The 27,723-nt window shown below is 59.7% G+C and overlaps 1 protein-coding gene across 2 annotated transcripts; it reads left to right on the top strand.

Annotated features, from left to right (window-relative positions):
- Nucleotides 1-136: 136 nt before the first annotated feature.
- FAH (fumarylacetoacetate hydrolase) lies at nucleotides 137-27,254 on the top strand. Of its 2 annotated transcripts, XM_040642890.1 has the most exons (14): nucleotides 137-293; nucleotides 4,526-4,636; nucleotides 5,560-5,681; nucleotides 6,173-6,222; nucleotides 8,800-8,890; nucleotides 11,870-11,967; nucleotides 12,071-12,123; nucleotides 14,353-14,452; nucleotides 15,178-15,308; nucleotides 16,881-16,956; nucleotides 18,815-18,861; nucleotides 20,328-20,429; nucleotides 21,169-21,286; nucleotides 27,043-27,254. In XM_040642890.1, the coding sequence occupies exons 1-14, from the start codon at nucleotides 213-215 to the stop codon at nucleotides 27,120-27,122; spliced, it is 1,260 nt and encodes a 419-aa protein (XP_040498824.1). In that variant the 5' UTR covers nucleotides 137-212; the 3' UTR covers nucleotides 27,123-27,254. The 2 variants fall into 2 exon arrangements, with proteins under 2 accessions (XP_040498824.1, XP_040498825.1); XM_040642891.1 differs by lacking the exons at nucleotides 20,328-20,429; nucleotides 21,169-21,286; nucleotides 27,043-27,254 and adding an exon at nucleotides 19,370-20,151.
- The last annotated feature ends 469 nt before the right edge of the window (nucleotides 27,255-27,723 follow it).

Below are 27,723 nucleotides of genomic sequence, written 5' to 3'. Positions count from 1 at the left end.
TCCCGGCAGGACCAGGGTGGGGGCGGGGCCGCGGGGACAGGGCAGGGGAGGGGGCGGGGCAGGGGAGGAGCCGGGCTGCGGCGGGGGCGGGGCCGGGGTGGAGCCGCGGGGTCGAGGGGCGGCGCCCTGGGGTCGCGAGCAGAACCACCCGGGGCGAGATCCTGCCTGACCCAGCCGAGTGCCGCCCGCGGCCCCGCTCCCTACTGGCCAGCATGTCCTTCGTCGCGGTGTCCGAGGATTCTGACTTCCCCATCCACAACCTGCCCTACGGCGTCTTTTCCACCCCAGGCAACGTGAGCTACTGCGCTAGGCCTCCGGGCGGGGACGGGACGGTGCCCCTTCCGCTGGGACCCCCGCCCCAACCCCCGAAGCCCGTGGTCAATGCCCAACAGGCAGGACGCTGGCCTGTGGTGCCCCCGCTGGACGCGCCCCAGGGAGGCAGCCCCTCCCCCCAGGTCACTGGGGGCAGGGGGGGTGAGTTGGGGCGGGTGGAGGCTTTGGGGCTGTCTGTTGAGCCTGTGGTTCCTGCCTGGTAACTTTCTAGATGTGCACATAGTTGAGCCGCTGGTCCTCCGTTTGTGCAGGTTTGTGGGAATTAAATGCGAAATGAAGCAGAGCCTACAGCTGTCTCTCCCAGGCAAGCAGGGCCAGTCCAATTACTGTGGGGTTTTTTTAAGATTGTATTTATTTATTTTGGGGGGGAAAGAGAGGGAGAGAGCAAGCAGGGGGAGGGGGAGAGGGAGAGGAAGAAGCAGACTCCTCACTGAGCAGGGAGCCCTAAGGGGGGGGGGGCTGATCCCAAGACCCTGGGATCATGACCTGAGCCCAAGGCAGACAGACACTTAACCGACGGATCCACCAGTTGCCCCAAGTCAGATTATTGTTACTGAGCAGTTGAAGCGCCTGGTCTTACTGCTTCCACCACAGTTATTGGGGTTTGTTTCCTGTCCCCTAACGCACTATGGCTGCTTGTTGGTCTGGCAGGTTAGACCCTAATGCTAGAACCGGGGAAATATTGAGGACCTCAGCATTTTTAGTAACTTAGAGGGATATGGCCGGTGAGCTGTGGGCCCCAAATGCCAAGTTAACCTGCCTCTAGCTACCATACTTTCAGCTCGTGGGGTGGGCTCCTGGGCATTCCCTTGCTGGTTGGAAGAAGCCCTTTGGACAGAAAAAAGGAGCTTTCACTTAGTAAGTGTAGTCTGATTGGTAGAAAGAAATCTTTGAAAACTGGGGATTTATTAATCTGTAAGAAGGTCCCTGGGTGGAGACAGCAGATTCCCTTGGATTTATTCATGGTAGTTTTTGCTCTGTAAACCATAGAAGCTCATTATTTGCTCACTCCCAACACTGTTCAGGAAATATTTGCTAAAAGAAGCTCCTGGCGGTCAGCCCTTTCCCCCATGGCAGATCTTTGACCCCAAGTGGCCGGCCTTCTGTGGGCCTGCCTGCAGCAAATGCCTTGGTCTCCGAGAGCCAATGTGTGTTTCACAATGGCCAGGCCTGAGCAAACATTGCGGGGACACAGAAAGTTAACTCTCAGTCCCTTGGAGGGACAGGAATACAATGAGGCAGGTTAACCCTTGACCTGTGTTAGCCAACCATGCTCTGCCCAAGCCACAAGGCCGGTGAGTCTGGACTACTCTGGAATAAACGCCCCTTGGAAGGTGGCTGGTGGCCTTTGGACCCCAGGCCCCTTTGTTGACAAATTAGAATGTGCAGGGAGAGCCACGGGGGGGGGGGGGGGGGGGGGGGGGGGGTGACGACGCTGGAGACAGCACGCCTTCCCAGGGCCCTCTGAAAAGCATGCAGCCCCTTGGGCATTTTGGAAGGCTCAGGGTGTGCACGTGTGAACAGGCCTCCGCTGAAGCTGTCCTGCCCTCAGTGGACCTTGCAGGGTCGCAGCTGCCTCTCTAGGCTGGTCTTCTTGCCAGGCACTGCCTCCCCACTGCACGCCAGCAGCCAGCTCTTCATAATTCGGGCGGAACGCTAGTGAATTAATCCCATCATTACTTTGTTCATTCTCTTATTCAGGGAATGCCTAAGAACCCCAACTCTGGGCCAGACTTTGGGGGGGGTCAGGGATCAAAGACACACGAGACACCCTCCCTCCATCTCAGGGTGCTCATGGATTGGGAGAACACAGGAGACTTTGTGAAGACAGGAATGATGGCCTTGGCGATGGGGGTGCTGCCCGCGGTGGGCTGCAGCCTATGGCCAAGTTGTTAGAATCCCTGTAGTCTGGCCCTGCCTCTGCCTGCTGGCCCTCTGCTCTCCTCAGCCACACCGGCCACCTTTCAGTTTCTGGAACATTCTAAGAGCATTTTTCTGCCCCAGGACCTTAGCACGTATTGTTCCTGCCTTCTGTCTGGAGTACTCTTCCTTCTACTCTGTGCAGGTCTACTCCCCTCTCACTGTTCAGGACTCAGCTTAAATGTCACCTCAGAGAGACATCCCTTAAGCACCCTCACTGAATGAGGCTCCCTGCTGCACCCCAGCCACACCTACTGTCTGTCACCGCACCGTGTGGGGCCTTTGCTTTCGGGCAGCTGGCACCAATCCCTCCCCTGTCCCTGGTGCCTTCGTGTCCTGCTGGTGTGGAGTAGAGGCTTCCTAATTGTTTTTGTCTGAATGGCTGTCTGCCCTGTGTCCGGCCTCAAGATAAGAGATTTAGATATTAATTGAACTCCCACAACAAACCTGCCATTATGTGTTGTCCCCATTTCATGGAGGAGGAAACCGCGGCTCAGGACGGCTAAGAACCCCACCGCAGGTCTCACAGCCAGTAAGAAGCAGAACTGGAGTTGGACCCCACATGGGAGAGCTTCCAAACCCCATGCTTTTCCATCTTTGTCAGCCTGGGAGTGGGCTGAAGGTTTGGCCTGGACAGCCGTCTGTCAGCTAGGACCCAGCGACAGCGCACGTGCGTTCTCTTACAGTCAGACCAACGGGGTATCTCTTCCGAATTTGTCTCCCTCACGTTAGGCAGGGGACCCTGAGCCCTGAGAGGACTAGGGACTCGTCCCAAGGGACAGGATGGCGAGTGACAGAGCGAATAGGGACTCAGGGGTCCTGGATCCCAGCCGGGAGCCCCTTCCCATCTAGCACTGAAGAATTCAGCTCCCCGAATTTATTGTTCTCATTTTTTATTTTTTTCAAGATTTCATTTTTAAGCAGTCTCCACACCCAGCTTGGGGCTCAAACTGACAACTCCGAGATCAAGAGTCACACACTCTACTGATGAAGCCAGTCAGGCGCCCCTTCCTGGCACTTAAAGTAGACAGACCCCTGTTTTCAGGGTCTTTGAGTCACAGCTGGGCGCACAAGGGCAGCGTCTGGGCTTCGCTTACGGCTGGGGAAGCTGGCCCTGCGCTTGTCGCTACGTCTTGGAGGTTGCTCAGTGGCATTGGCTCCTTCCTACCTTCAAGGGACCAGGGTCAGAAATGGCCCCAGGGTCTGCCCTGCACACCCTGTGGCGGGTGGCCACTGAGGTCCAAGTGCTCACCGATTGTGTCCATTGCCATTTGCCAGAGGGGGAGACTGAGGCCCAAGGAGTCGGCCGTGCAAGCAGCTGGGAAGGAGTAGCCAGGCCCCCCAGGCAGGGCCGGGTGAGGGTGCGGCTCTGGTCCACCCCGGTCCCAGGGCCTGATGTGCAGGGGAGGTGGCCGCCTCCTCTCAGCCTGCTGAAATGAGCAGCCAGTGGCGAGAAGGCCAGCCTGTCATCCCACCTCTAGGCTCTCTGGAGCTGAAATGGCAAAGCTGGACCCTCAGGAGAGCTGGGAGCCCAGCTCAGGACAGGGCTCCCGGAGGCTGGGTCTGCAGCCATGCTCTCTGGTTTCTTGTTGGCCAGCAAAGCCCAGGGTCCTGGAACAAAAGCCAGGAGGCCGAGGTGAAGACGGGATTTTATGTCGTGGGAAGGAACTTCCCCCCTATGTTTGGAGCAGCTTGGCTTCATGGTCCCTCATGACCTGAGCTCTGCCTGTTTGAGCCAGAGCGGGCCTCATTAATGAAAGCCCCTGACCCTCAGCCCTGTGCCTGGGGCGCTCTCTGCTCTGCGGTGCAAAGAAATTCCCCCGAGGGAAGGCCTAGGTCAATCCTGGGAAGTAATCCAGCTCCTCAGTGAGGTGGTGAGCTCCTCATCACCAGAGGCATTTAAGCAGTACCTGAGGAACTTCTCTGGGGACTTTGCCTCCATAAGGGGCTTGGACTAGGTAGCATGCACCTTCCCCTTTCCAAGGGATAGTTGGATTTATTTCCCATTCAGTGAACATAGATTCTTTTCTTGTCCTAGAAGCAGATAGGATCCCAGGTTCTGCCCGGCCAGAGGTCCCCGGGGCAATCTCTGTCCACTGGGAGACTAAGGGAGTTGGGGGTCGGGCACTGAGGACCCAGTTCCTTGGTCCCTCTTCTTAGAAGGCCGTCTAAAGGTGGGATCCACGAGCTCTTAACTAGACAGATTTTGCAGGTAAATAACCAAGCTTGGCCGAGGCCTTCCCCAATGCTGACCATACTGTCTCCCTCCCAGCCAAGGCCGAGGATCGGCGTGGCCATTGGCGACCAGATCCTGGACCTCAGTGTCATTAAGCACCTCTTCACCGGGCCTGTCCTCTCCAAACAGCAGGATGTCTTCGATCAGGTAGGGCTCCATGCCCCGTTGTGGCTGCTGGATTTATTACGAATGGCACCAGGAAGATGCTCTTCCCTCCCATTTCGGATAAGAGATAGTGCCTTCGGAGGTCTCAGAAACTTTACTTGGGTCAGGCTGCGTGGTTCTGAGACAGGCCGGCAGCAGGCAGCCTGGGGACAGCTCCGGTGGCCTCCTAGGTGGGCAGAGTTTCAGTCTCTGCCGTGCTGGGCCCTTCTCTGGGCTCTTGGAGGAGGCTGTCGGTTCCCAGTTAGTTCCCCCGTCGAGCTGTGGGACCCCTGCCTGTCCGAGGTCGGCGCCGGCCCTCGGGTCTGTAGACAAGGCCAGGGAGCAACGGACGACGCCTTGTGTGCGCCCACCAGTTGGGAGTCAGCCTGAAGTCCACGCCCTGGAAATGGTCAGGTGCTGTGATGTCACCTCCCGTTCGTGGGTCGGGACGGAGGACGGTGTTCATTGAGCACCCCCTGTGTGCCGAGAGTTCCACACACGTCTCTCGTCCGGTCCTCACAACGACCCTCTGGCACAGGACTCGGATCCTTGGTAGATGGTGGGGATCTCCTCTGAAATGAGCCACGATTCTCCCCCGTGGCTAGAAGGATCGGAGCCCTCAGACCCCAGTGCTGCTGCTGTCACACCAACATGGCTATGAACCTCCTGACGGGGGTGTGTGGGGACCGAGCCCCCACAGACGCAGGGAGTGTTTCCGTGGCAGGAACGCAGCCCCCTTCAGCGGCACACAAGGCCCCGTGTCCCCAGCAGCACCCCCGATAGTGGCTCCCAGGCTTTGCCGATCGTGTGCAGACCTGGGGCGAGGGGGTGGGGGGGACGCTTTCCCCAGCTCCAGGGGCGGAGAGAAAGTCCTGGCAGTGCGAGGGCCTCTCCCATGTGCGGTCTGCCCCCTCTGCCCCACGTAGCCCACTCTCAACAGCTTCATGGGCCTGGGCCAGGCCGCCTGGAAGGAGGCGCGAGCATTCTTGCACAACCTGCTATCCGCCAGCCACGCCAGGCTGCGAGACGACGCGGAGCTTCGCAGACGGTGAGGGGCGTGCGGACCTAGGCGGGCGGGGAGAGGGGACAGTGCGGTGACCAGGGCCGTTCGGAGCCACTGCTCGGCTGCCTCCACCTCCTCCAGCCCCTGCCTCCGCTGCATACTGGTGGCAGGGCTCTGGGCCGACTGGGAGGACCCGTGTCTTTGGCCTGGAGGGTCTGGCCAGGTCCGGCCACTGCCCACTCCCTTCCTCATCAGCACCTTCCACGTCTGTGTCTGGTTTCCAGAGAAGGAGTAATTTGGCCCGTTTTCTCGAGAGGAAAATCAGAGCAGAGAGGAGGCATCGGGGCTCTTGTGGGCACATGCCCTCCCCAGGGTGGCCTGCTGCAGCCCAGTCTTGGCCCCAGGCCAGCCTGGGGGTGCTCACTGGAGACTGTGAGCAGGATTCCAGGGCTGGTTTGGGCTGAGCCTACAGTGGGCAGCCAGAGCAGGAACCCCACTTGGTGCTTGACCTTGAAGCCCCTGGTTCTGTGTTGCAGTGCGTTCGCTGCCCAGGACTCTGCTGTGATGCACCTACCGGCCACCATAGGTACGTAGGGCCCCTGTCCCGGAGCGGCTCACGGGGCCAAGACACTGGCTGGCCGGGTCCGGGGTGCCTGCTACCGGGCGGGCTTGGGAGCGGGGCGGGGCTCTGGGCTCTACCCCCGCCCGTCATGGACCCAGGCCAGTCTGAAAGCCAGAGCCCTCGCTGGGTGGCTGCTGGCTACTGGGATTTGTGGTTGGCCATCGGCTCCCTTCCCAGCAAATGGCTCTGTCCTCGAGGCTGGAGGGAGTGCTCCCAGCTCATCCGTGAGTCCGAGTCAGGGGTTCGAGGAAAGAGGGTCCTGGAGAGCCCCAGTTTGAGCCCTTGGCCGGGAGTCTGATGAAAGTTCCAGTTGGCAAGTTGCCATTGTGCAGACTCCCTTAGCTGAAGCAGAGGGAGGCTCTGCACCCTCGTCTCCCAGCCCCAGGGTGCTGGCGCACCTGTGAGCTCAGAGGGTTCCAGAACCCGGGGCTGCGGGGCCCTGGCAGGCCTTGTGCTGTGTCTGCCCCGTTTGCTTTTGCGGCCTTCGTCCTAGCACAGCCTCTGGAGGCCTTCCTGGTGGAGAATGGCCTTTCAAAGGACAGGTGCACCAGTCAGGACTTACCCCGTCCTAGGGTTTGAGGGTTGAAGCAGCTTAAGTGTGCAGAGCACAGAGCTCAGGTCAAGCTGCGTGTGTGTAAGAATCCCCCCCCACTCTGCAGCCCCTGCTTCCTTCCAAGGGCTCTCTCTTCCTTCTGCCACCCCTGTGTTCCTGCTTCGGACAGCTTCTCTGGGGCCTGGCGCACAGGGCTGCGACGACACGGTCTGGAGAGTGTGAGGCTGTGTGAGGACTGGTGCAGCCCGGCCTCCTGGCCGGTCCTGAAACACCAGCGCCTCAGCCTGTTTGCTGTCCATCCCTGCGCCCACACCAGGCCACCACCATCCGTCCGTCTCTCTAGTCTTACTTCTAGAAGCTTCATGGAGAGGGAATCACACTGTGCATAAGCCTTCGTGTCCATCCCAACCGGCATTTCCCCCCAATATCACCCTTACTCTTCCTCTTATATTCCTGGTAATCTGTATTTTGTATGAAGGAAAAAGAAGGTTTTAGTTAAGGCGGTCTCACAAAAATTTCTTTAAACTGTGGTAAAGTACACGTAACATAAAACTTCCCGTCTGAACGATTCCGAAGTGTACGTTCAGTGGCATCGAGTACACGACACGGTCCCGCCTGTTAGCGTGAGCCTCTGGAACCGCGCACCTGCCCCCGGTGGGGGTGGTGTCGTGTCTGCGCCTCACGCCCGCCGCTCCCGTTGCCCGCCGCTTGTCAGCCATCACGATACAGACACCCGTATGGAAGCAAGCCGGCGGCGGGCGCTCTGGGACGACGGCGCTGTGACCGCCGTGTGCTGGGCCCCTGCCTGGCCCTGGGGTCCTGCTGCAGTGTGCAGCCCCGAGCTCCTGAGGGTGCGTGCGGGACGGCACACACCTGCCCCGCTCTTCGCGGCTTAGAAGACACCACCTTGCAGTGTTTTGAAGGATGATCATGTGAGAAAGACTCGATCTTTGAGTCTGTTGAGTTGGGATAGCCGCCGCAGGGCCGCGGTGCCCCCACGGGGCCAAGGGCGCACCTTTGGGGGCTTTTTATATGCCAGACATTAGGATAAGTACTTCATTTACTCACTTACTAACGATTTTATTTTTAAGCAATCTCTACCCCCAACGTGGGGCTTGCAGCTGTGGCCCTGAGATCACGAGTCCCACGCCCCCACTCACGGAGCCAGACGCCCCCATGATACGCACTTTAGACACATTATTTCCTGCTCTGTAAGGTGGTGCCCTGGAGTGTGACCCTTCTTGTTTCTGGTTATGGATTTCTTCTTCCCAAGAATCCCTCAGCTCTTACCTCTGGGATCCGGACATGAAGGCCGTGTGCCCCCTGCTCTACCCCCCCCCCCATAGAACTTCTCTCCTCGGTCATCACTGCCCTTTCCAGTCTAGACTGGCCTGCCGCCCTGCTTCGTCTCCCCCTCCACCCCTCCCTGCCTACTCCCCTCCCCCTTCTCCCCCTCCTCCTCCTTCCCCTTTCTTCTCCTCCTCCCCCACCTCCTCCCACTCCTCCTCCTCTTCGTCCTCCTGGAGCAGTCCTGCCAGAGAGAGTAGGGAAAGGGCCTCAAAGTGTTGCCAGGATTTGGACTCAGACCAGGGGGGAGAGAAGCCATGCAGGTGGCAGGTGCCGCTCGCAGGTGCACCTCACGCACAGGCCTGGGGAGCAGAGCCCTGGGTCGGCAGTGGTGAGGTGGGAAGCCCCGGGAAGAGGAGGGGTGTCCAGCGGTCTGTTCCACTCAGTCTTGGCTCCTCGTTCCTTACTTGTCTCTCAGGAGAGTTCTCAAAACAAGCTGTGAGTGAGGCTCATCGGTGTTGCATTTGCGGCCGAGCTTTGGACGGCGCTGTGGGGGTGCGCTGGTGGGAAGGGCATGTAGGGGTGCACTCGCGGGAAGGGCGGGGTTGGACGCCTGCATGTGCCTCTTCCTCCTGCTCTGAGACCCGCCCTGCCTGTGCTGGGCAGCTGGCCACCGCGGGGTCTCCGGTGTCTCCCCGCAGGTGACTACACGGACTTCTACTCCTCCCGGCAGCACGCCACCAACGTGGGCATCATGTTCCGCGGCAAGGACAAAGCCTTGATGCCCAACTGGTATGTCTGGCCCAGAGTGTGATCAGTGCGCAGGCTGTCTCTCCATTCCCAGCAGCACACTTTCCCAGGAGCTAACAAGTCCCTCTCAGGGTCAAGAGACCGGGGCGGGCGGGGGGGGGCTCCCATGCCCGTGATCCACCACTCCTGGAAACAGAGGGACCACCCCTCTGTCCCTCAAGCCCCTTTGTCCAGAGAACAGGGTTGAAGATCCGTCCCCGAGTGGGTACGGTCCTTCTAGGCTCCTGTTGTAAGCTGTGTATCACTGCCCTGTGGGCACGCCTCGAATCCCAGCCTTCTCCACGCCTGGAACTTTCTGATGCCTGAGAACCGTCAAGTGCGCCCATGCTCTTTATCTGTCGAAGTGTGGGCAGCTCACAGCGTGAGCTGTGTTCGTTTCTGGGATCCGCACAGGGGATCCTGGGGTCTCCAAGGCTGTGACCATTAGCCTCATTTCATGGGAGCGAAGACAGGCTGAGGAGGCCTGGCTTGCCCGAGGACAGACAGGGCCAGAGGCACCTCCTAACTCCCAGGTCAGGGCCACGCCCCACTGGGAACACGGAGCCCAGATCATTGCCCCTTTGTTCCACGTTGTCCCCTGGATGTGGGGGTTACTTAGAACATGGTGGTAGGTGCACAGCCCAGGCCGGGTGCCGCCAGCCACGCACAGGCCGGGGAATGTCCGTCAGACTCAAGGTGAGGAAGGAGGAAGGAAAGAGACAGCAGGCTAACCACCTAGAGAAGTGAAGCAACAAGGCCAAGGTTGCAGAGCAGGACGCATGGGTCTGGGAGAGCAGGTGTGCAGCGAGACCAGGCTCTGCCCCGGGCAGGCTCCAGGCTGAGTGGGGGAGCCGGGCCATTTCCGTCTGCCGATGAGAGCAAATGGGCTTCTCTCCGGATGTTGGAGGCGAGGTTGCCCATGGCTGTGCCTTTGTCACTCTCTGCATATATCCTTTATTAATACAGGGTGGTATGTGTTCATATCGTGATTAAGCCTGGCTTGCCCTCCCCGCCCCCACCCTCTGAGTCCCTCCTCCCGGAGCAAAACTCTTGTCCGTTTTCCATATTCTTTCACAGACATTCTGGCCTTCTCTTTGCCAGCTTTTCTATGCAACCCCTGCTCTCCTACTAATTTGAAAGAATGTTTCATATGTAATAGAAATGAACCCTTTGCTATCACGCATAGTAAATACTTTCTCCCAGCGTGACATCTTTTTACTTTGCTCTCTTTCCTGATACAGAAGCTTTATACTTTTATAAAGTCAAACATGTCCATCATTTTTTAATTTTAATTTTTTTTAAGATTTTATTTATTTGAGCGAGAAAGAGAGGAGAGCAAGCAAGAGAGCATGACTGGGGATAGAGGGGCAGAGGGAGAAGCAGACCCCTGCTGAGCAGGGAACCCCACACGGAGCTCGATCCCGGGACCCCGGGGATCATAACCTGAGCTGAAGGCAGACGCCTACCCGACTGAGCCACCCAGGCGCCCCTATCCCTCATTTTTTAAATGACATTGGCTTTCATGTCATCCTGAGGCTTTTTCCAGCCCAAGAATTGGAAGATAGTCTTTGTGCTTTGCTCCTGGCACGTACTGTAGCCTCACTTTGTACAGATTTAGAGGTGTGCCCCACCTGGAACTTCCCTGTGCGCGTGACGGGGGGTGTGGGTCTGCATTCGGCTCCTGGACGGCCATAGATTGCTCTAAACCCGTGACCTATGACAAGAGAATGAATACCTCGGGGTTCTGGGGGCCGGAGCCTGGGGCCGAGGTTCTGGGGCTGAGCTCCCTCCGGAACGTCCAGGGGACAGTCTGGGCCCTCGCTGCTCCAGCTCCAGGAGGCTGCAGGGGGCCCCGGGCCTGACTCTGCCTGGCTTCCTGTGTCACTGGATTTAGGGCCCCCGGATGATCCTGGATGACCTCATCTCAGGACCCTTAACGCAGACCCTTTTCCACAATAAGGTCACCTTCCCATTTTCTGGGGGATGGGACGGGGACATGATCTTGCGGGGCCCACTGTACGGTGTGACTCGTGCAGACATTTGTCAGGCGTTCATCACGTGCTGTGCTGTGACTGACAGTCGCGGTCACATTGCTTGGCTGTCCATCCCTAGCGCATCAGACTTTTAACTCCCTTTCTCCTGTGTTTTGATATTTGGGAGCTCTTTCCTTTTTCACTTGTCTGTCTTAGAGACAGAGCTCTTGGCTGTGTTCCTGCTGCCCCGTGCGGCTTTGCCGTCAGGCCGGCCGGGTCGGGCGCCCAGGGCCAGCGCGTCATACTGCGTGACCTCAATCAAGCCCTGGATGCTCTCCTCTCTGCTCCGGGCTGAGTTCGCGCCCTGCTGGCTGGCGGCACCTGCGGCTGGGGGCGGGGAAGATCTGGGAAGAGTCTGAAGAGGGACCCTGTGTGGTGCCCGCCTGTTCTGAGCACCGTGTACGCTGGCGGCTGGTACTGTCCCTGTGGGTTGTGGCGTCGGCTCCTGGCTGGTGCTGGAGACGAGGATGGAGGAACCCCTGTAAGTGCCCAGCTCTGCGGCACTAAGTGCCCCCACACCACGGTGCGCCTGTCGGCACCATCCACCTCCAGAGCGTTCTCATTGGGACAACGGACGTTCTGTCCCCGTTAAGCACTAGCTGGCCAGGCCCCCCGCCCCGGCTCTGGGCACCACCATGCTCTCCGGGACGGCACAGAGGCGGAATCGTGCTGGCCCTTCTGAGCTGGGCCGCGTGGCGTCGCTGAGGCTCACCGGAGTCAGGGCGCGGGCCGGCATGTCCTCCCGCGTTAGTGCTCGCTGGTCCTCCTGTGTGCTGTGTGTAGACCACACTTTCCTTATCCCTCTGCCCGTGGACGGATGGTTGGGACTGCCTTTGGGTTTTAGAACCACGTGTGTATGTGTGGACTCCTTTTTGTTTTTAGTTCTAAAAACTGTAGAAATTTATTTTGCAGCGTGTAACGGTCAGCGTCCTTCCTCCTCCTTTCTCAGGCTGCAGCTTCCCGTGGGCTACCATGGCCGCGCCTCCTCCGTCGTGGTGTCCGGCACCCCGATCCGCAGGCCCATGGGGCAGATGAGCCCCGATGACTGTAAGTGGCCCCAGCACCCAGGCCTCACTGGTTCCCGCTCTGTGTGCCCACGGTCCCGTGGCCCGGCACCCACGACAGCCTCTCTCTCCTGCCGCTCTTGCAGCTAAGCCTCCTGTCTACGGCGCCTGCAAGCTCTTGGACATGGAGCTGGAGATGGTAAGCCAGGCCTCGGTCTCTGCACGGGCGTCCCACGGCAGCAGCGCTCCCCGGAAGGGCTGCCCAGGGTCCCTGCCTGGGGTCCCGGCCTGGCTGCCCCCGGGACAGTCCATCCTCGCACGGCTTCTGTTTTGTGAACTTGCTGAGTTAACCGCTAGCGTCCCCCGCAGTACCCGCAGAGCTGGTGGGGGTCATGAGCGGACACGCAGAGAGTGGCGGAGAATAGGCGTCCCCAGCGTGTGTGTGCCACGCTCTGCCTTCTCGGTCCCGCTCACGCTGTGGACACGTGCTCTGCGCACTACTGAAAGCCGCGTTATTTTGCATCTTTGTGCTTATTTTGGGGGGGGTGCTTTCGCTGTTTTAAGTTGCCCCTTGAGTGTGGTGCTGTAGTGTCGTCTGGTGTTGGCGACGCGCCCTCCGGGGACACGTCTGGACCGCACAGCCCGCCTCCGGGCGGGACCCAGCCGGCACTCACGCGCTTGTGTTCCTGAGTCAGCAGTCGATGTCGGACAAGGTGCCCTCAGACAGAAACACACGCGAAACACGGTTAGGTATCGATTGGCTGAGGTAGGCCCGGTATTTTCCGTAGGAGCCGAGGGTCTGCACCTGCTAATCCCGCGTGTGTATTCTGTATCGATAGACTATACGTGACAAGGGTCACACCTGTCCCAGCCGCCCCGCAGCTATGGTTGGGCCCGCGCAATCTCAGAAACGTGGCTGTTTTAGGGCTGCATGGTTTTTTAAATTAAGGGGTTTTTATTTTGAGATACCTGTAGGTGACATGCAGTTGTAAGAAATAACACGGAGAGATCCTGAACGCCTTCCACACACTCTCCCCCAGGCGTAGCGTCCCGCACGGCAGTACCTACCATCGCTTCACCCCCAGGATGCTGACATTCATCCCCGAGGACCCCTCACGCTGCAGGGCTCTGCATATTACTGGGGACACTGAACTCTGGGAAGTCCCCAAGGCGAGGGGACGAAGGGGAGGGGGGAGGAGCTGAACTGAACGGGAGGACCCTGGTGCAGCTCGCAGGATGATCAGAGGGCAGGTAGTGGAGCCAGGCCCAGTGGGGGGCATGCAGGCAGGCGGGTAGCCGGGGGCTTCCCTCCACCGGCATCTATGGGGAGCTTCTCCTCATGGCAGGTGGAGGAGAAGGGATTGTGGGGCCGCCTGGTAGGGGCCACGGCACTGAGAAGCCAGGGCCGGCTGGAGGCAGGCTGGAGTTCCCTGTCCCTCCAGTCCTGCCCTGTGATTCCTGGGGTTCCGTCCAGAGGCAGGAATGTATGGTCACTTCCAAACAGCAAGGCCTTCCCCGCCAGCCCTCAGCCCCCTGCAGCGAGGGTGCCATGGGGGCCCCAGGAGGAGCCCTGCCAGTGCAGAGGCACAGAGCGGGGCCCTCTGCAGGCCTGTGCTCTGCCTGTGTTGGTCCTGTGGGGGGTGGACAGCAGGCCAAGGAGAGGCAGAAAGTCGGTGTGCGGAGACGGTGCGGGGCAGGCGGGATGGGGAGCGCAGATGATCTGCACTTGATGCTGATAAGATTCTATAAATTGGTGCCCGTGGGCTTTTTTTAAATCTTGATGAAAAGACTTGCAGTGTTTAAACACTGTCACAGAGCAAACTGTGACAGGTTTTGCAAATGTCACGGCTGATCCTGTGTGTGCCTGACAGTCGTCCCCCCATTTTCCCCTGCGATGATGTCTCGGGATTCTGCTGGTTTCCGAGGCCCTTGCTGGTGATGTCTCTCTGCAGAGGGGGAGGGCAGCGGGTGGGGGTGTGGGGGATGCCCCCCCCCCGCCACGGCCCTCCTGGCTGCATTACGGAGGCAGGCTTCTCATTTTTCGTGACACGAGTACACACCCAGATATTTCTGTCTCCCATAAGCCCGGCGTAGCTGTCAGATCTTGAAATGCAGCCTGTGGGGGTGCGTGCAGAGGTGCAGGGGAAGGAGCGGGGTGGCCTGGGGCTTGCTGAGGGAGGGAGCGGGGCAGCCACGGGATTGGGCCGGTTGGAGGCCTTGGGGGGTGCCGGCTGCGTCCTGCCGCTCCCCACTCTCCCGAGGTGACCAGCTCTCAGCTCAAGCACAGTCCACGACTTAGAAATGCAGTGAATTCGCAGCCTGGGCCGGTCCCCGGTGGCAGTCTTGGTCCCTGGCCCGGGTTTGGAAATGCCTGCCCTCTGCCCTCCAGACCAGTGCCCTGATTCTAACCAACTGTTCCCCGCGTCAGGCTTTCTTTGTAGGCCCTGGGAACAACTTTGGAGAGCCGATCCCCATCTCCAGGGCCCACGAGCACATTTTTGGAATGGTCCTTATGAACGACTGGAGTGGTAATTATTGGGGTGTGGGTGCCCTGCTCTGGCTGAAGACTGGGTGCTGGGGACCGTGTCACAGAAGCCGTGGATGGTTTCGGGGTCTGGTGCTGTTCAGAGGTGGGGAGCGCGGCTCGGTGTCTCGCGGACTTCTCGGCTCTGAGCCCCTGGGTTCCGATCTCCAGTGTTCCTGTAAGCTAACCAGGAACAAGGCTGACGTCACAGCTGGCGTTTCTGAGCACCTCTGTGCCAGGCCCTGTGCTGAACCCCCACAAGGCGCCAGTCACCTTAGTGTTCCCTTTTCACGGGTGAGGAACTGAGGCCCAGGGAGATTGCAGTTAGTTGCTGAGCTGAGATTTCAAACGAAAGCAGCTCAGTGTCCCAGTGGCTCCCGACCTCTAGGCCGCATGCCTAAGCCCCAGGAAGTGTCTGCCCCGCCGCCACCCCCCGGGGGGGGTAGAGGATGAACTTCCAGCCCCCTCCTGGGGGAATGCCTCCCTGCCCTTTGGTCATCGTTCTCTTTGCTGTAACCTGGCACAGTGACCTCGAAGGACCTCTGTCCTTGGCCCTGAATGCTGTTGCCTGTGGTCCCTGTGGTCGCCATGGTCCCCGTGGTCCCGGGCAGTCTGGCCGAGGCCAGAGCTCCGTGCAGTGTGGCGGTCCTCCTCATTGGGGGGAAGAACGGAGTCTTGGGCGAGGCCCTGGGCAGCCTTTGTAAGCCCTGATTGGCCCTTCTCTTGCAGCTCGGGACATTCAGAAGTGGGAGTATGTCCCTCTTGGGCCGTTCCTTGGGAAGAGTTTTGGAACCACCATCTCTCCATGGGTGGTGCCCATGGAGGCCCTCATGCCCTTTGCCGTGCCCAACCCGGAGCAGGTAAGCGGTCCCTCTGCGGGAAGCTGCACACCCGGGTGCCTCTGCCCCTGCGGCCGCTTGGCACCGGGCATCCACACTGTCTGAATGTGCAGGGAAGCTCCGTGCCCCCCATCTGCCTGCTGGGGGGCCCTTTGCAGTGACCTCAGGTGGGCCTGGCACAATCCTTCTGCCTGTGCATTCTCCACTCCCTGCACAGTTCTTGGGGGGAAACACAGAATTCTGTACCCTTCGGAATCCTCTGAGGCCCGAGGCCAGAAGAGAAGGGGTCCTGGCCAGGGCCACCATCCTGCACAGCTTTGCTAAGTTCTGCTCTGTGCGGTGGCGCCCCCTGGAGTCCAACTGGTAGAATGCAGCCTGGAGCCTGGCAGCAGGGAGTCCTGGTCCTAGCACCACTTCACGCCCCCACCCCGTCCCATCAGCGGCCAGAGCCCCTTGTGACCTCTCCAGCATGGATCTGCGGCAGCCCCCTGCTGCTCCTGGCGCTCCGTCCCCCTGCCTCCCCTGTCTTCCCGAGGCCTGCTTTGCTCTCAGCCCTTTGCCGTCCCCCCCCCCACACACTGTCCTGGGGCACCTGCACCCACACTGCCCTCTTGTGCTCATGTCTGCTGCGCTGAAAGCAAACTGGGAGTTTTTCCCTTCGAGCCGATTCCTCACGAAGCGGCTCCCCTCACTCTTCTTGCAGGCCGTGCTGCACCCCTCCCACCTCTCCACACCTCCCTGTCCTGGGAGGTTTCCTATCAGCCTTCCTGAGAGCCAGCCCTTCCCAAACACCCTCCCCGTGGGGTCTTCACAACTCTTGCTACTTTGCCTGTCATTTGATGTTTTCCGTTAAAGCCGCTCCCGTTTTTTTTGTTTTTGTTTTTAAGACAATTTTTTTTTTAAAGATTTATTTATTTATTCGACAGAGATAGAGACAGCCAGCGAGAGAGGGAACACAAGCAGGGGGAGTGGGAGAGGAAGAAGCAGGCTCCTAGCGGAGGAGCCTGATGTGGGGCTCGATCCCATAACGCCGGGATCACACCCTGAGCCGAAGGCAGACACTTAACCGCTGTGCCACCCAGGCGCCCCAAGCCGCTCCCGTTTTTAAACTCAAATAATGTGTTTAGAAAAGGAAGGATCTTTTATTTGTTTGTTTATACTTTATATCTCTATTGGTGTCACTAGCCACCAAATTAATCATAAAAAGAAACGCGTAACTGTTACAGTCACCCCAGACTACTCGTGTGTGGCATGTCTGGCAACACTGCTGTGGGCTGCCGTGTGGACTCCGTGGCCTGGCCGTCGGGCTGCCTCCACCGGGTCCTGCACCAACAGTGCGTTCCTGCTCCCTGGCTTTCTGGGGCGTCTCTGATCTGACCCCTGTGCCCTTGACCTGCGGATGCTCTCCCCCCACCCCCGCCAGCTTCTTTCCAGAGACTAGCGCATGTGACCACCCTGGTCCCTATCGTGTGGGGGCCTCCTTTGGCCTAGGGGGGATCCCCTGTGTGGAGGGAGCAGTGCTGGTGCGCTGTGGGACCCCCCCGGGCCAGCGCCATCTGTCAGCAGCCCCTGTGCTGTGCTCTGCCCTCACAGGACCCCAAGCCCCTGCCGTATCTCCGTCACGACCGGCCCTACACATTCGACATTAACCTCTCTGTCACTCTGAAAGGTACTGTCGTGGAGCTGGAGGGTGTGTCCAGGGCTCGGTGGGCTCAGGTGGCCAGGTGCCATTGTCCCATTGCTCCTGAGCTCCTGGGGGGCGGGGGCGGTGAGAGGGCATCACCTGCTGTGTCCCTGGAGCTGTGGAGGGTCCTGCAAAGGGAAGAGAGGGGGACGGGGTGCCCTTTGCTCAGAGGACACCACAGGAGCCCGCAGGACGTTAGCGGCCTGTCACTGCCAGAAAGCACGGAGCCCAGGGCCTCCCTCCTCTGCCTGCATCCCCTCGTCCGCACCGCAGCCAGGGGTCTGTTCAGCCTCCGCTCACTCGCGCACCACCAGTGACCCCCCCCCGCCGGGCCCATGTTCCATCCGGGGCCTGTTGGAAAGCCTGGCTCTGCTCTCTGGGGCTGCACAGCTGGCCCCCACACTCCACCCTGGGTCAGCCCTGAGAGCCTCACGGACGGGGCCCACGTGCCCCGGAGGCTCTTGGGCTCGGCTCCTTTAATAGGCAGGTAGAGCGTTAGTGTAAAGAGCGTGGCTCTGCAGGCCGTGGCTGGGGTCCACCCTCCACCCCTGCTCAGCTGTGGGGCTCTGCAGGCTGTGCCAGCCCTGCTTATCTGTGGGGCTCTGCAGGCCATGGCTGGGGTCCACCTGGGGCCTGCTCAACTATGGGCAAATGGCTGAGCCGGTCTGTGCCCCGGTGCGTCATCTGTAAAATGGGCCAGTAATGGCACTGACATGACCATGTGGTTGTGAGGGTTAAGGAGGTGGACGGGCTCTGTAAAGGTCTAGAGCAGAACCAGTACCTAGGAAGAGGCTGGTGTCATTTCTGTTCCTGTAGGGGCCCTTGGGGCTGGGGGCGGGTTTGCCCAGGGGCTGCACACAGAGCCCTGGCCACACTCTGGCTTGGATCTGTCTCCTCCTCTTCTCCGGTGTATGCACGCCAGGCTTGGCTCGCCTGCCCCCTCCAGCATCCCCGCCCTTCATGGAGGTGGTTCCCCCGCAGAAGGGGACAGAGCTGTCACCAAGGGAGCAGGACACCCCCCAGAGGAAGGGGCTTCAGGAAACACCCCACAGCTGCAATCTAGTGCCCTCCGAGATCTATGCCGGCCCTGTCCTTTCATGTTATGCTGTAGGAAGATGAGGCTCAGGGAGGAAAAGGGGTTCACCCCAAGTTGCTTAGGGGAGCTACTGGCCAGGCTGAGAGGAAAACCTGGTGTCGTTGGATCTGGGCTTGTCTCCTCCTACCCACAGACCCTCTTGGGGGCCCACTTCTGTCTTATGTTCATCTGCTGGCCTGGAAACATCCAGGGGAATGCCCTGTTGGGGAAGGAACGGTATTATCAAGAAGGCGCGGTGTCCAGAGACTTAGAAAGACCTGGAAGGGGAGGACTGCGTACAGGGATGGCTTCCAAGACCCCTCTCCGCCCCAGTCCGGAACATGCTGTTCTGACGGCCCCAGTTGAGATCTGGGTGACAGGTGTAGGCCCTGACCTGACCAGGGGCCGTGGGGCACACCTTCCTGTGCAGCCTCGGAGGGGAAGCCAGGGCCAAGGATTCTGAGGGAGTAACGGGCCTTGTAGGTGTGAGCACGGTTGGGAAACAGAACAGCCGTGACCCGCGGCCCTGCCTGTCCTAGCTGCTTCGTAAATACCGCTGAAGTGCGTTGTAAACCGGACGTGGCCCGTTGGGGGAGAGGCAGGTGGGTTTCTACGTGCTCGGGCTGGAGATTATCACTGCGGTGCACATCCCCCGGCTCCGGTGTTCACCGTTTCACAGGCCACAAAACCGCTTACCTTACAAGTGTGCCCCCCGTCCCGATCCATGGAGCGAAGTCCCCTTGTCGATGCTACTTGTGTTTCCAACAGGAGAAGGAATGAGCCAGGCAGCCACCATCTGCAAGTCCAATTTTAAGGTGAGCTTTGAAGCTGGGCAGACTGCTTCTCGGAAGTGTGGGACGTGGGGTGGTCCTTCCGGGAAGAACGGGAGGCTCGCATCCATTCTGGGATATGGTGATGGCTCGGGGCGTGGCCTGGAGCTTCCATGGCCCTGTTCCTTTCCAAAGAGGCCACGAGGCCACAGAGACTCCTCCAGATGCAGGCTGTGTAGACATGACCAGCAATTTTCTTGGGGGAGCGACCAATGTTCCTAACAGGGTCTAGTCTGCGGCTTCTTCTGTCCTGGCAGGGGAGTGGATTGAGCCAAGTGACTTATGTCTGTTTTAACTGAGCTGCTCATTGAAGCCTTACTCACACAGAGGAAAATGCACAAATTCTAGGTGCCCAGCTCAATTAATTTTCACAAAGTCCACACCCCTGTGTGGCCAGCACCTGCCGGGCAATGGGAGATTTGCAGGCCTCCGCTGCCCCCTTCCGTCCCCTCCAGTCACGTCTGTCACGTAGCACATGTGTCTATATACGCAGCCCAGAAGGACTTGCAGACACTTTCCCCAGGAGCTCGAGCCCGCCCGCATGCACCCCGCAGCCCGTCAGCCTCCCGGCTGTCCTGGCCGGCACGGCCGCAGTGCGCCTTCTCCCTTGGGCTGCTCCGAGCGTGGTGGTGTCAGTCTGCGTCTCCCTGAGCAGTCCCGCAGCTGGGCCCCTTCTCGTGTGTTCACTGAGCATGTAAGCGTCCTCTGAATCAATGTAGTCCTGTTGCCTCTAGTTTCCCTTCTAACTGGACCTTGTTCTGGGCTCCCTAGGTGGCTAGGAAATCAGGGGGCCTCCTCGAGGGGGCTCTTGGGCAAGAACCTGTTTCTAAGTTCTCCTGTGTCCGCATGTGCAGCTCCAAGAGTGGCAGATCTAAGAAGCTGTGGGCTCGGAGAGGCGTGGGCTGGCACTGTGTCTGAGCGTCTTGGCCCCGTGGTCCTTGGCCCCCTTCCCCAGGCAGAGCTCCCTGCATGCTCCTTCGTTCCTGGGCCTGCCTAGACATCCTGTTGGCTCTATGCTTCAAGGCCCAGGGAGGTGGGGTGGACGTGGGGGGAGGAATGCCAGTGAGCTCTTTGCTCATTAGAAGCCTCTGCTGTGATGAGGTCCTGAAGCATGCCAACTCAGGACCCAAGGGTATTCGCAGGGCAGCGTCTGATTGCAGACAGATGGGCAGGTTGCAGACTGAGCGTCTGAGCAGGGAGAAGGTCTGCCTTCCTGGAGAAGGCAGGTTGGGGAGCCTGAGGGAGCAGGGGAGCCGAGGCCAGTGCACAGCGGGGAGGGAGGGGGGACACCAGGAGGACAGCTTGTGGTTGCTGTGAGCGACCGGGCGAGCTGGTTGGGGCACCAGGAGAGAGCCCGGGGAGGCTGTCTGTCACGAGCGGCTGTGTGAGCTGCCAACCAGGAGGCTGGGGTGAGCCACCTGCCCTGTCCCCCTCTGTGTCCCTGCCCTCAGTACATGTACTGGACGATGCTCCAGCAGCTGACCCACCACACCGTCAATGGCTGCAACCTGCGCCCAGGGGACCTGCTGGCTTCTGGAACCATCAGCGGGCCGGTGAGTCTCCGATGCCTTGGGCGCTGTCCATGTGGACAGCCTACTCCGCACACAGACCCGAGGGCCCTGAGCTTGTCCTGCAGAAGGGCTTCCCACCCAGGGCGGGCACATCTTACAACTCTTCCTTCTTCCAGCTTCGTCCAGCAGGGGGTGCACAAGGGGCTTCCTTTCCAGACACTTTCCAGACTTCCTTTACAGACACTGTAGGACGGGAGGCTGCATCTGTGTGCTTAGGGGACAGAGGACGTGGGGGGAGTCAGGGAGTGGCCATGCAGTCTGGCTGTCACTGGGTCACATGCACCTTCCCAGGATGAGATGACCCCACTGCTGTGCCCCCGACCCCCTCATGCCACCATAAGCCCATGGGAGAGTCGTAGAACCTTAGGGGATGGAGACTTTGGGATGGTGCACGTGCCAGTCACTTCCTGCAAGGTCCTGACCGCAGCCTGTGGGTCGACGGGAATCTCTCCCCAGTGGGAGGGTGTCAGGCGTGGCAGCATGTGGGTTCGCTGCAGTCGCAGGGCAGGAGAGGGCCTGGGCGCACTGTCCCAGCACTGCCCGGGACCCAGACAGCGCGAGCAGGGCCCAATGCAGAGGTCCCACCAAGGCAGGGTCTTTGAGGGGCACAGCACCCATCCCTGCCCGGGGCTCCTCGGCTTTGCTACGCGTCCATTCTGCAGCCGACACCCTCACCAAGGTGTAAATACATGGGAGGCTTTCTTCCCTTCTTGTGATGAAGGAGCCAGAGAGCTTTGGCTCCATGCTGGAGCTGTCGTGGAGGGGAACGAAGGCCATCGAGCTGGGGAACGGACAGACCAGGAAGTTTCTGCTGGACGGCGATGAAGTCATCATAACAGGTGAGGGCAGCCAGGCCTCGCGGGCTCCGTGCACCTGCTGCTGGCCTGCGTGCCCTGGCTGTGTGGCGCTGCGGGCTGGCCCAGAAGCCATCTGTCTGATCTCGTCCCCACTCCGGCATTCCCAGGCCCCTGTCTGCTTCTTGTGACCACCCCAGCCTTGGCCACCAGGGACTTTAAACCTCAGTGTCCACGACCAGAAAGGCCCCAGGTGTCCCACTCTGTCTCCCTTCCTACTGAGCGAGACTGTGGGGTAGCGGCAGGCTCCCACACTTCTGGGCTTTGCTGTGCTGGGACCCCGTGTCCTGAGACCAGGCTGAGCTGGGCCGTGCCACACGCCAGGTGTTACCACCCAAGGGGGAGGCACCGCAGTGGCCGGCAGCACCCTCGTCAGAGTCAGACGCGGGTCCACCCCCAGCTCCCACGGGCTGTGCGACCCTCGCCGAGTTATCGACCCTCCTGGGCTCCGGTGCCTCATCTTTAGGTACTTATGTTTTAAAAGATTTTATTTACTTATTTGAGGGAGAGACACAGACCATGAGTGAGGGGAGGAGCAGAGGTTTGTTTTTGTTTTTTTTTTTAGATTTAATTTTTTAATTTATTTTATTTTTTTAAGATTTAATTTATAGGTTCCTCATCTTTAAAATGGAATTAATGATGCAGAACTTACCCTCACAGCATGGTTGTAAGGATGAGGGGAGCTGGTTTATTCCTTCATTCTCTTTTTTTTTTAAGATTTTTTTAATTTTTTTCTTTTTTTTTAAGATTTTATTTATTTGACAGAGAGAGACAGCCAGCGAGAGAGGGAACATAAGCAGGGGGAGTGGGAGAGGAAGAAGCAGGCTCACAGTGGAGGAGCCTGATGTGGGGCTCGATCCCAGAACGCCGGGATCACGCCCTGAGCCAAAGGTAGACGCTTAACGACTAAGCCAACCTGGCACCCCTTTTTAAGATTTTTTAAAATGTATTTATTTGAGACACAGAGAGAGAACGAGAGGCGGAGAAGCAGATTCCCCGCTGAGCAGGGAGCCTGATGCAGGACTTGAGGCCAGGACCCCAAGATCATGACCTGAGCTGAAGGCAAATGCTTCACCAGCTGAGACCCCGCAGGTGCCCCTATTCCTTCATTCTCGCGCACCTGCTTGAGTCCCATTCTGGGATTCCAGTCATGAACAAGACAAATACAGGGCCTGGTCTTTGGGAGCACCTGGCAGGGTTTAGTCACTCGCCTGGGGTCTCACTGCCAGTAGGCGCTGAAACCGAGGTCCCACCTGCCAGCTTCTCATCAGAACCCCGACTCTGAGCCCCTTGTTTTCCTTACCATCATTACAAACCTCTCCAGACCCGTATTTTCAAACACTTGTGGGGTGTTCGGGTCAGCAGGCATGCCCGGTCCTCCATGCTCACAGCCTGAGTGTCACGTCGTCACCCCCTCCTTGGCCCCGTCCTCTTGCCGCTGTTTCCCCTGCGGGCTGGCACCACGGCCCCATTTTGTCAACACAGCCTGCTGAGCAGCCTTTCAAAGCCTCACGCCCCCTCTGTGCAGCTGCCTGCCCTAAGCCACCACCCCTCCGTGCCGGGACTGCCGGCACGTGCCCAGCCCCTGCGGTCCGCCCTGCCGTGGGGGGCGTCACTCGTCTGCTCCCGGTTGCCTCCTGGTTCCCTAGGGCCTCTTGTGTCAGATGTGCACCTGCCACTCCCCTGGTTCTGCCCCGCCCGCCGGCCCCATCGAACCCCCTGAGGACTTACATCTCGCTCAGCCGCAGTAGTGCCCTCGCCGGGCGCTCGGGTATAATCGGTCTGTGCAGGCAGCGCCAAATTCTAGTTAATTGTATGTGCGTGTTCCCAGCCTGACTAGGAGCTTGGATTCCTTCCTCGGGCTGCTGTCACAAATGGCCACAAACATGCTGGCTTAGAACAAGAGAAATTCATTCTCTCCCCGTTATGGGAGGCAGAAGTCGGAAACCCAAGGATTGGCAGGGCGTCCTCCTTGCCGAGGCTCTCGGGGAGGACCCGTTCCGGCCTCTGCCACCTGCTGGTGGCTCCTGGGTCCCCTGGCAGCCACATCCCTCCAGCCTCCCCCGCCGTCCTCACTCAGATTCCTCCATGGCCGCCTGTCTCAGTGGCGCACTCGCCATGGCATGTAGGGCCTGCCTAGGTCATCACCGCATCTAAGACCCCTCACTTACTCACACTTGCAAAAAGTGCTGTGTAAGGTAGCAGTCAGGTGTTCCAGGGCCGAGGGCCTAAGCTCTGTGGGGTCATTGTTCAGGGCAAGCTGCAGCCCCACAGGTCTCTGCAGGCTGACTGTGTGCCAGGCACGCATTAGGAGCCGTGCGGTTGTTGGTTGATGAAGCGAAGTGGAGCTGGTAGAGAAGGTGCGGGCAGAGCCCAGGCCGTTACCGTCCCCACAGCCCTGTTGCGGCCTAATTCCAGCTTCGCTGAGATTTCTGAGAACCTGCCAGGGGCCAACTGAGTTACAGCGCTTACACCGCCCTGATTCCGTCTGACACTCACAGGAGCCCTAGGCCAAGGGATCGTTGCCCCAGTTTACAGGGCAAAGAGCTCAAGTTGGCAGCAGGTGGGTTGCCTGCTGGGATCATGCTCAGGGGGAGCCGGGGTGCAGCTCATGGACCTCTCTGTGGCTGTGGTCCTCTCCGTGGCCGGTCTTATTTCCAGCGTTTCTGCGGTGCTTACGCACCTGACGCAGACCCTCAGCCCTCCTTCAGTGCCGTGAGCATTGAGCCCCAAAGCGTTTTCTGAAGTTCTGGCTGGGGAGGAGCTGGGATGGGAGAGGAGGGAGTTCCAGCTTCACCTTCCTGTCCTGCCTCCGGGGCCCCCACCCAGCTATTCCAGGCTGGGCCGTGGTCCAGGACAGCGGCCTATGCGGCTGTGCAAGGGTCTCAGCCCCCATCAGTGGAGCTGCACCACTCCCTTGGAGTCCCAAGGCTCAGGCAGTGGGTCTGTTTTCTCTCTGCTCTTGCTCTGTGGCTCCCCCGACGCCTGCGAGCCCTAGCGGTATCTATCCTTGTGCTCCCACCATGGCCAGCCTTCCGGGCAGGAAGTCCTCCTCTGTTTACAGAACGGAGAGCTCGTGGCCCAGCACAGGTGCAGGCGTGTGCGGGTCCTGCTGCCTGGGCTGCGCCCGGCCACATCCCACTGTTCCGTGCCCTCCATGTCTCCCAGCCCCCCACAGCCCTGTCTTCTGCAGGATTTCCTTTCTTGCTTCTCATGTTGATACAGACTCTTCCCTGGTATTTATTTCCTTGGACCATTTCCACCGGAATATAGCGAAAGAGAAAGTGCCCGTATGGAATCAGAGCCCCATCCTGAGCCAGAAGCTTTTTAGCAGTAATCTTTAATCAGACACAAAACTCCACGGTGGACACAACAGCAACACCATGATTTGCTGTGCACGTACCAGGTGCCAGGAATGGTGTGCGTTATTCTTCACACGGGAATCCCCTTGGATTCCTGTGGTGCCCTTATTCTGACTTACAGATAAGCCCTTGGAGGCCCCGGGCGTAGAGTACTTGGACGAGAACCACACAGTTAGCAGGTAGCAGCCCCAGAGGGCAGCTAACGGCTTTGGGATGCAAAGCCCACCACCTTCGCCGCCCCACGAGGATGCCAGCCTCCCCCATCTGCTTTCCCGGGTCATTTCCTACAGTTTGGTTCAGTGCTGTGATGCGGTCGGGACTCCCCCGATGCTCCCGTGGCAGAGACCCCTGGTTTCAGGCTCGGTGCTGCTCCCCGGGGCTCCTCTGCGAGGTAGGGTGTGCACCTGGACGCGCCAGCAAGAGCGGCATTCCGCGAAGCTGGGAGACTGGGCTGCAGCTACAGGTCGCATTCCCATTGGTGGGATGGAGTGGGGGGTGGGCTGAAGGTCAGCGTCCAGGCAAGGGCCAGTGAGGTCAGGATGCCGGGGCTCGTATTCCAGAGAACGGGGTATGCTTTCACCTTCACTTCTACCGTTGGTGGCGGTGGGGGAGAGGCGGGGGAGCTGGCTCTGACCTCTCGGGTCCCTCTACCCCTGCATGGATACACCGGCCCCCAGCTTCTCCTCTCCAGACCTGGGAGCAGCATCCTGGGGGCTTGGGAAGGCTCTAGGGTCCCTTCCCGGCCGGATGCGGCTCCTTTCATCCTCTGGACCGGTGGGCTCAGCCAGGACAGCTCTGGCTCCAGGGGGTGTCCGACAATGTCCGCAGATAACCTTGGTTGTCCGTGAGTGGGAGTCAGAGATGCCATCAAGCATCCCACCGAGCACGGCGAGCCCTCACTGGTGAGGGGCATCCAGCCCAAGATGTCACGACACTGCGGCTGAGAAGCCCATCTCGGCCACCTGCCATGCCAACTGTAAAGTGGGGGGATGTGGGCAGCCTTGTCTACGGGGATGGCTGGTCGGAAAGGGAAATGATGGCGTCGTGGATCCGTGTCCAGGAAGTAGGCAGTGCGTTCGTGGGACCAGGGCAGGGGGCCACGTGATGGACTGAGCGGCAGCGTCGGGGGCTGGGGAGGAGGACGGCGCATCAGCATCTGCCGCTCCAGGAGGAAGGTCCTTGGAAGAGGCTGCCGTTCTGACTTGGTTGCTTCGACGTTTCCTCCTGGTTGCTGGACGCTTGTCTGCTCGGGTCCACACCGCGCAGCAGATAGCACGGCCCCAGAGTCGGGGCCTGTGTCCAGCAGGTGGGGGGGTCTGGCGGTGTGTTTGTGTGACTCAAGGTCACAGGCAGCCCCTGCAGGAGCCCTCATGGTCACTGGTGCCTGGCACCACCCCTCACCCGCTCTGGCCTCCACGAGGCCTGGGGCCTGGGGAGTGATGCAGGCTGAGGGGCCTGGGCCGAGGCCTGACGCTCTTAAGTCTGGGTGTTTCCATCGCCTTCTGTCTGGGGCCCCTTGGGCTCTCTTTAAAACATGGCTGTGACTGTCACTGTCTTGTCGGAAACTCCTCCGTGAACCTCAGTGGCCTCAGAATAAGGCTCAAAGTCCTTAACACGGCTCGTCAGGGCTCTCCGTAAGTAGCCTCTCTGGGGCCCACACAGCGGCTTCTCGGAACAAATGTAGCACACGCGCCCCTCGCCTGGACCTCTGTGCCCGCGCGGTGCCGTTCCTTCTGTGCCCTCCTCCCGAACTCCTACCCACCCTTCAAATCCCAGCTCAGATGCTCCCTCCTTCCTGCTCCCGGCTCCTCCGTGCTGACCTCTCCAAACTGCACACACCGCGCCCTCTAACTCCGGTCTAGCCGGGCCCCCCGCCAGCCAGGCCTCACCGCGCCCTCTAACTCCGGTCTAGCCGGTCCCCCGCCAGCCAGGCCCCACCGCGCCCTCTAGCTCCGGTCTAGCCGGGACCCCCGCCAGCCAGGCCCCCCTTGCCTTTCCCTCGCCCTGTAGATGTGGAAAGATGTGGAATCCGATGACTGAAGCTCATGTTGGTTGAACATCAGGCATTTGCGGAACTCAGGCAGTGTGGCCTCTGGCGAATTAGCAGACCTGGGCTTTGAACCCAAGCCCACTCAGGAAGGGTTGACCCCCTGTCAGAAAAGCCGTGGAGCCTGTGCTTCCGAGGGCCCCTGACGGCAGGGCACGCCTGCAGTTCCCTCTCGGTCCCCCCGTGGATCTGCTCGGCCCCTGGGGACAGTGGTTCTTACGTTTAAAATACGTGTTCATCGTTCCTGCCTAGAGTCCAGAGGACTGGCCGCTCGGCTGCACTTCCTGTGAGCCCGGCAGCCTCGTGGCTAACCCTGTCCTTGTCCGTCCCAGGGCACTGCCAGGGGGCTGGGTACCGCGTCGGCTTTGGCCAGTGTGCCGGAAAAGTGCTGCCCGCTCTCTCGCCCGCGTGACCTTCTCTGCATTGCCGGATGTGAGGAGCTCCCCGTCCCCCCACCTGGGGCGTCAGCGGCCGTCTGTGCGGCTGTGGGCCTGGTTCCTCATGCTGGGTAAATAAAGCCACTGTGCTCGGCCTTCACGCTCTACGCCCTGTGCTGTCGTGGTGTGTGAGGTCCCCCCACGCTCTGGATTTGATCCGGAAGGTCCTCGAGAGACCTCACTTGTCTCCTCGTTCTCAGGAGTGGTGCTCATCACACGTCCTTCCCGTCACACATCCCGGCCTTCCTAGCGTTCCTGGGAGTGTGGGAAGAGAGTGGCGGCTACACTAGTTAGGGTCCTCAGAGAAACAGAAACGAGAGGATATGTATGTGTATAGAGAGATTTATTTTTAGCAATTGGCTCGTGTGATTGTGGAGGCTGGCAAACCCAAACTTGGCAGGGTGGCCAGTAGGCTGGCAGGCTGGAGACCCAGGGAGGGTTTGCGGTTTGAGTCTGAAGGTGGTCTGCTGCGGAATGCCCTCCTCCTCGGGGGAGATCAGGCCTTTTTCTTGTAAGGCCTTCAACTGATTAGATAAGGCCCACCCACATTATGGAATGGAGGGTAATCTGCTTTAC

The sequence above is a fragment of the Ursus maritimus genome, unplaced genomic scaffold (genome assembly GCF_017311325.1).
Source record: "Ursus maritimus isolate PB19 unplaced genomic scaffold, ASM1731132v1 scaffold_27, whole genome shotgun sequence".
In the NCBI taxonomy this organism is placed as follows: Eukaryota; Metazoa; Chordata; class Mammalia; order Carnivora; family Ursidae; genus Ursus; species Ursus maritimus.
This window is presented reverse-complemented; position numbering and strand designations above follow the sequence as displayed.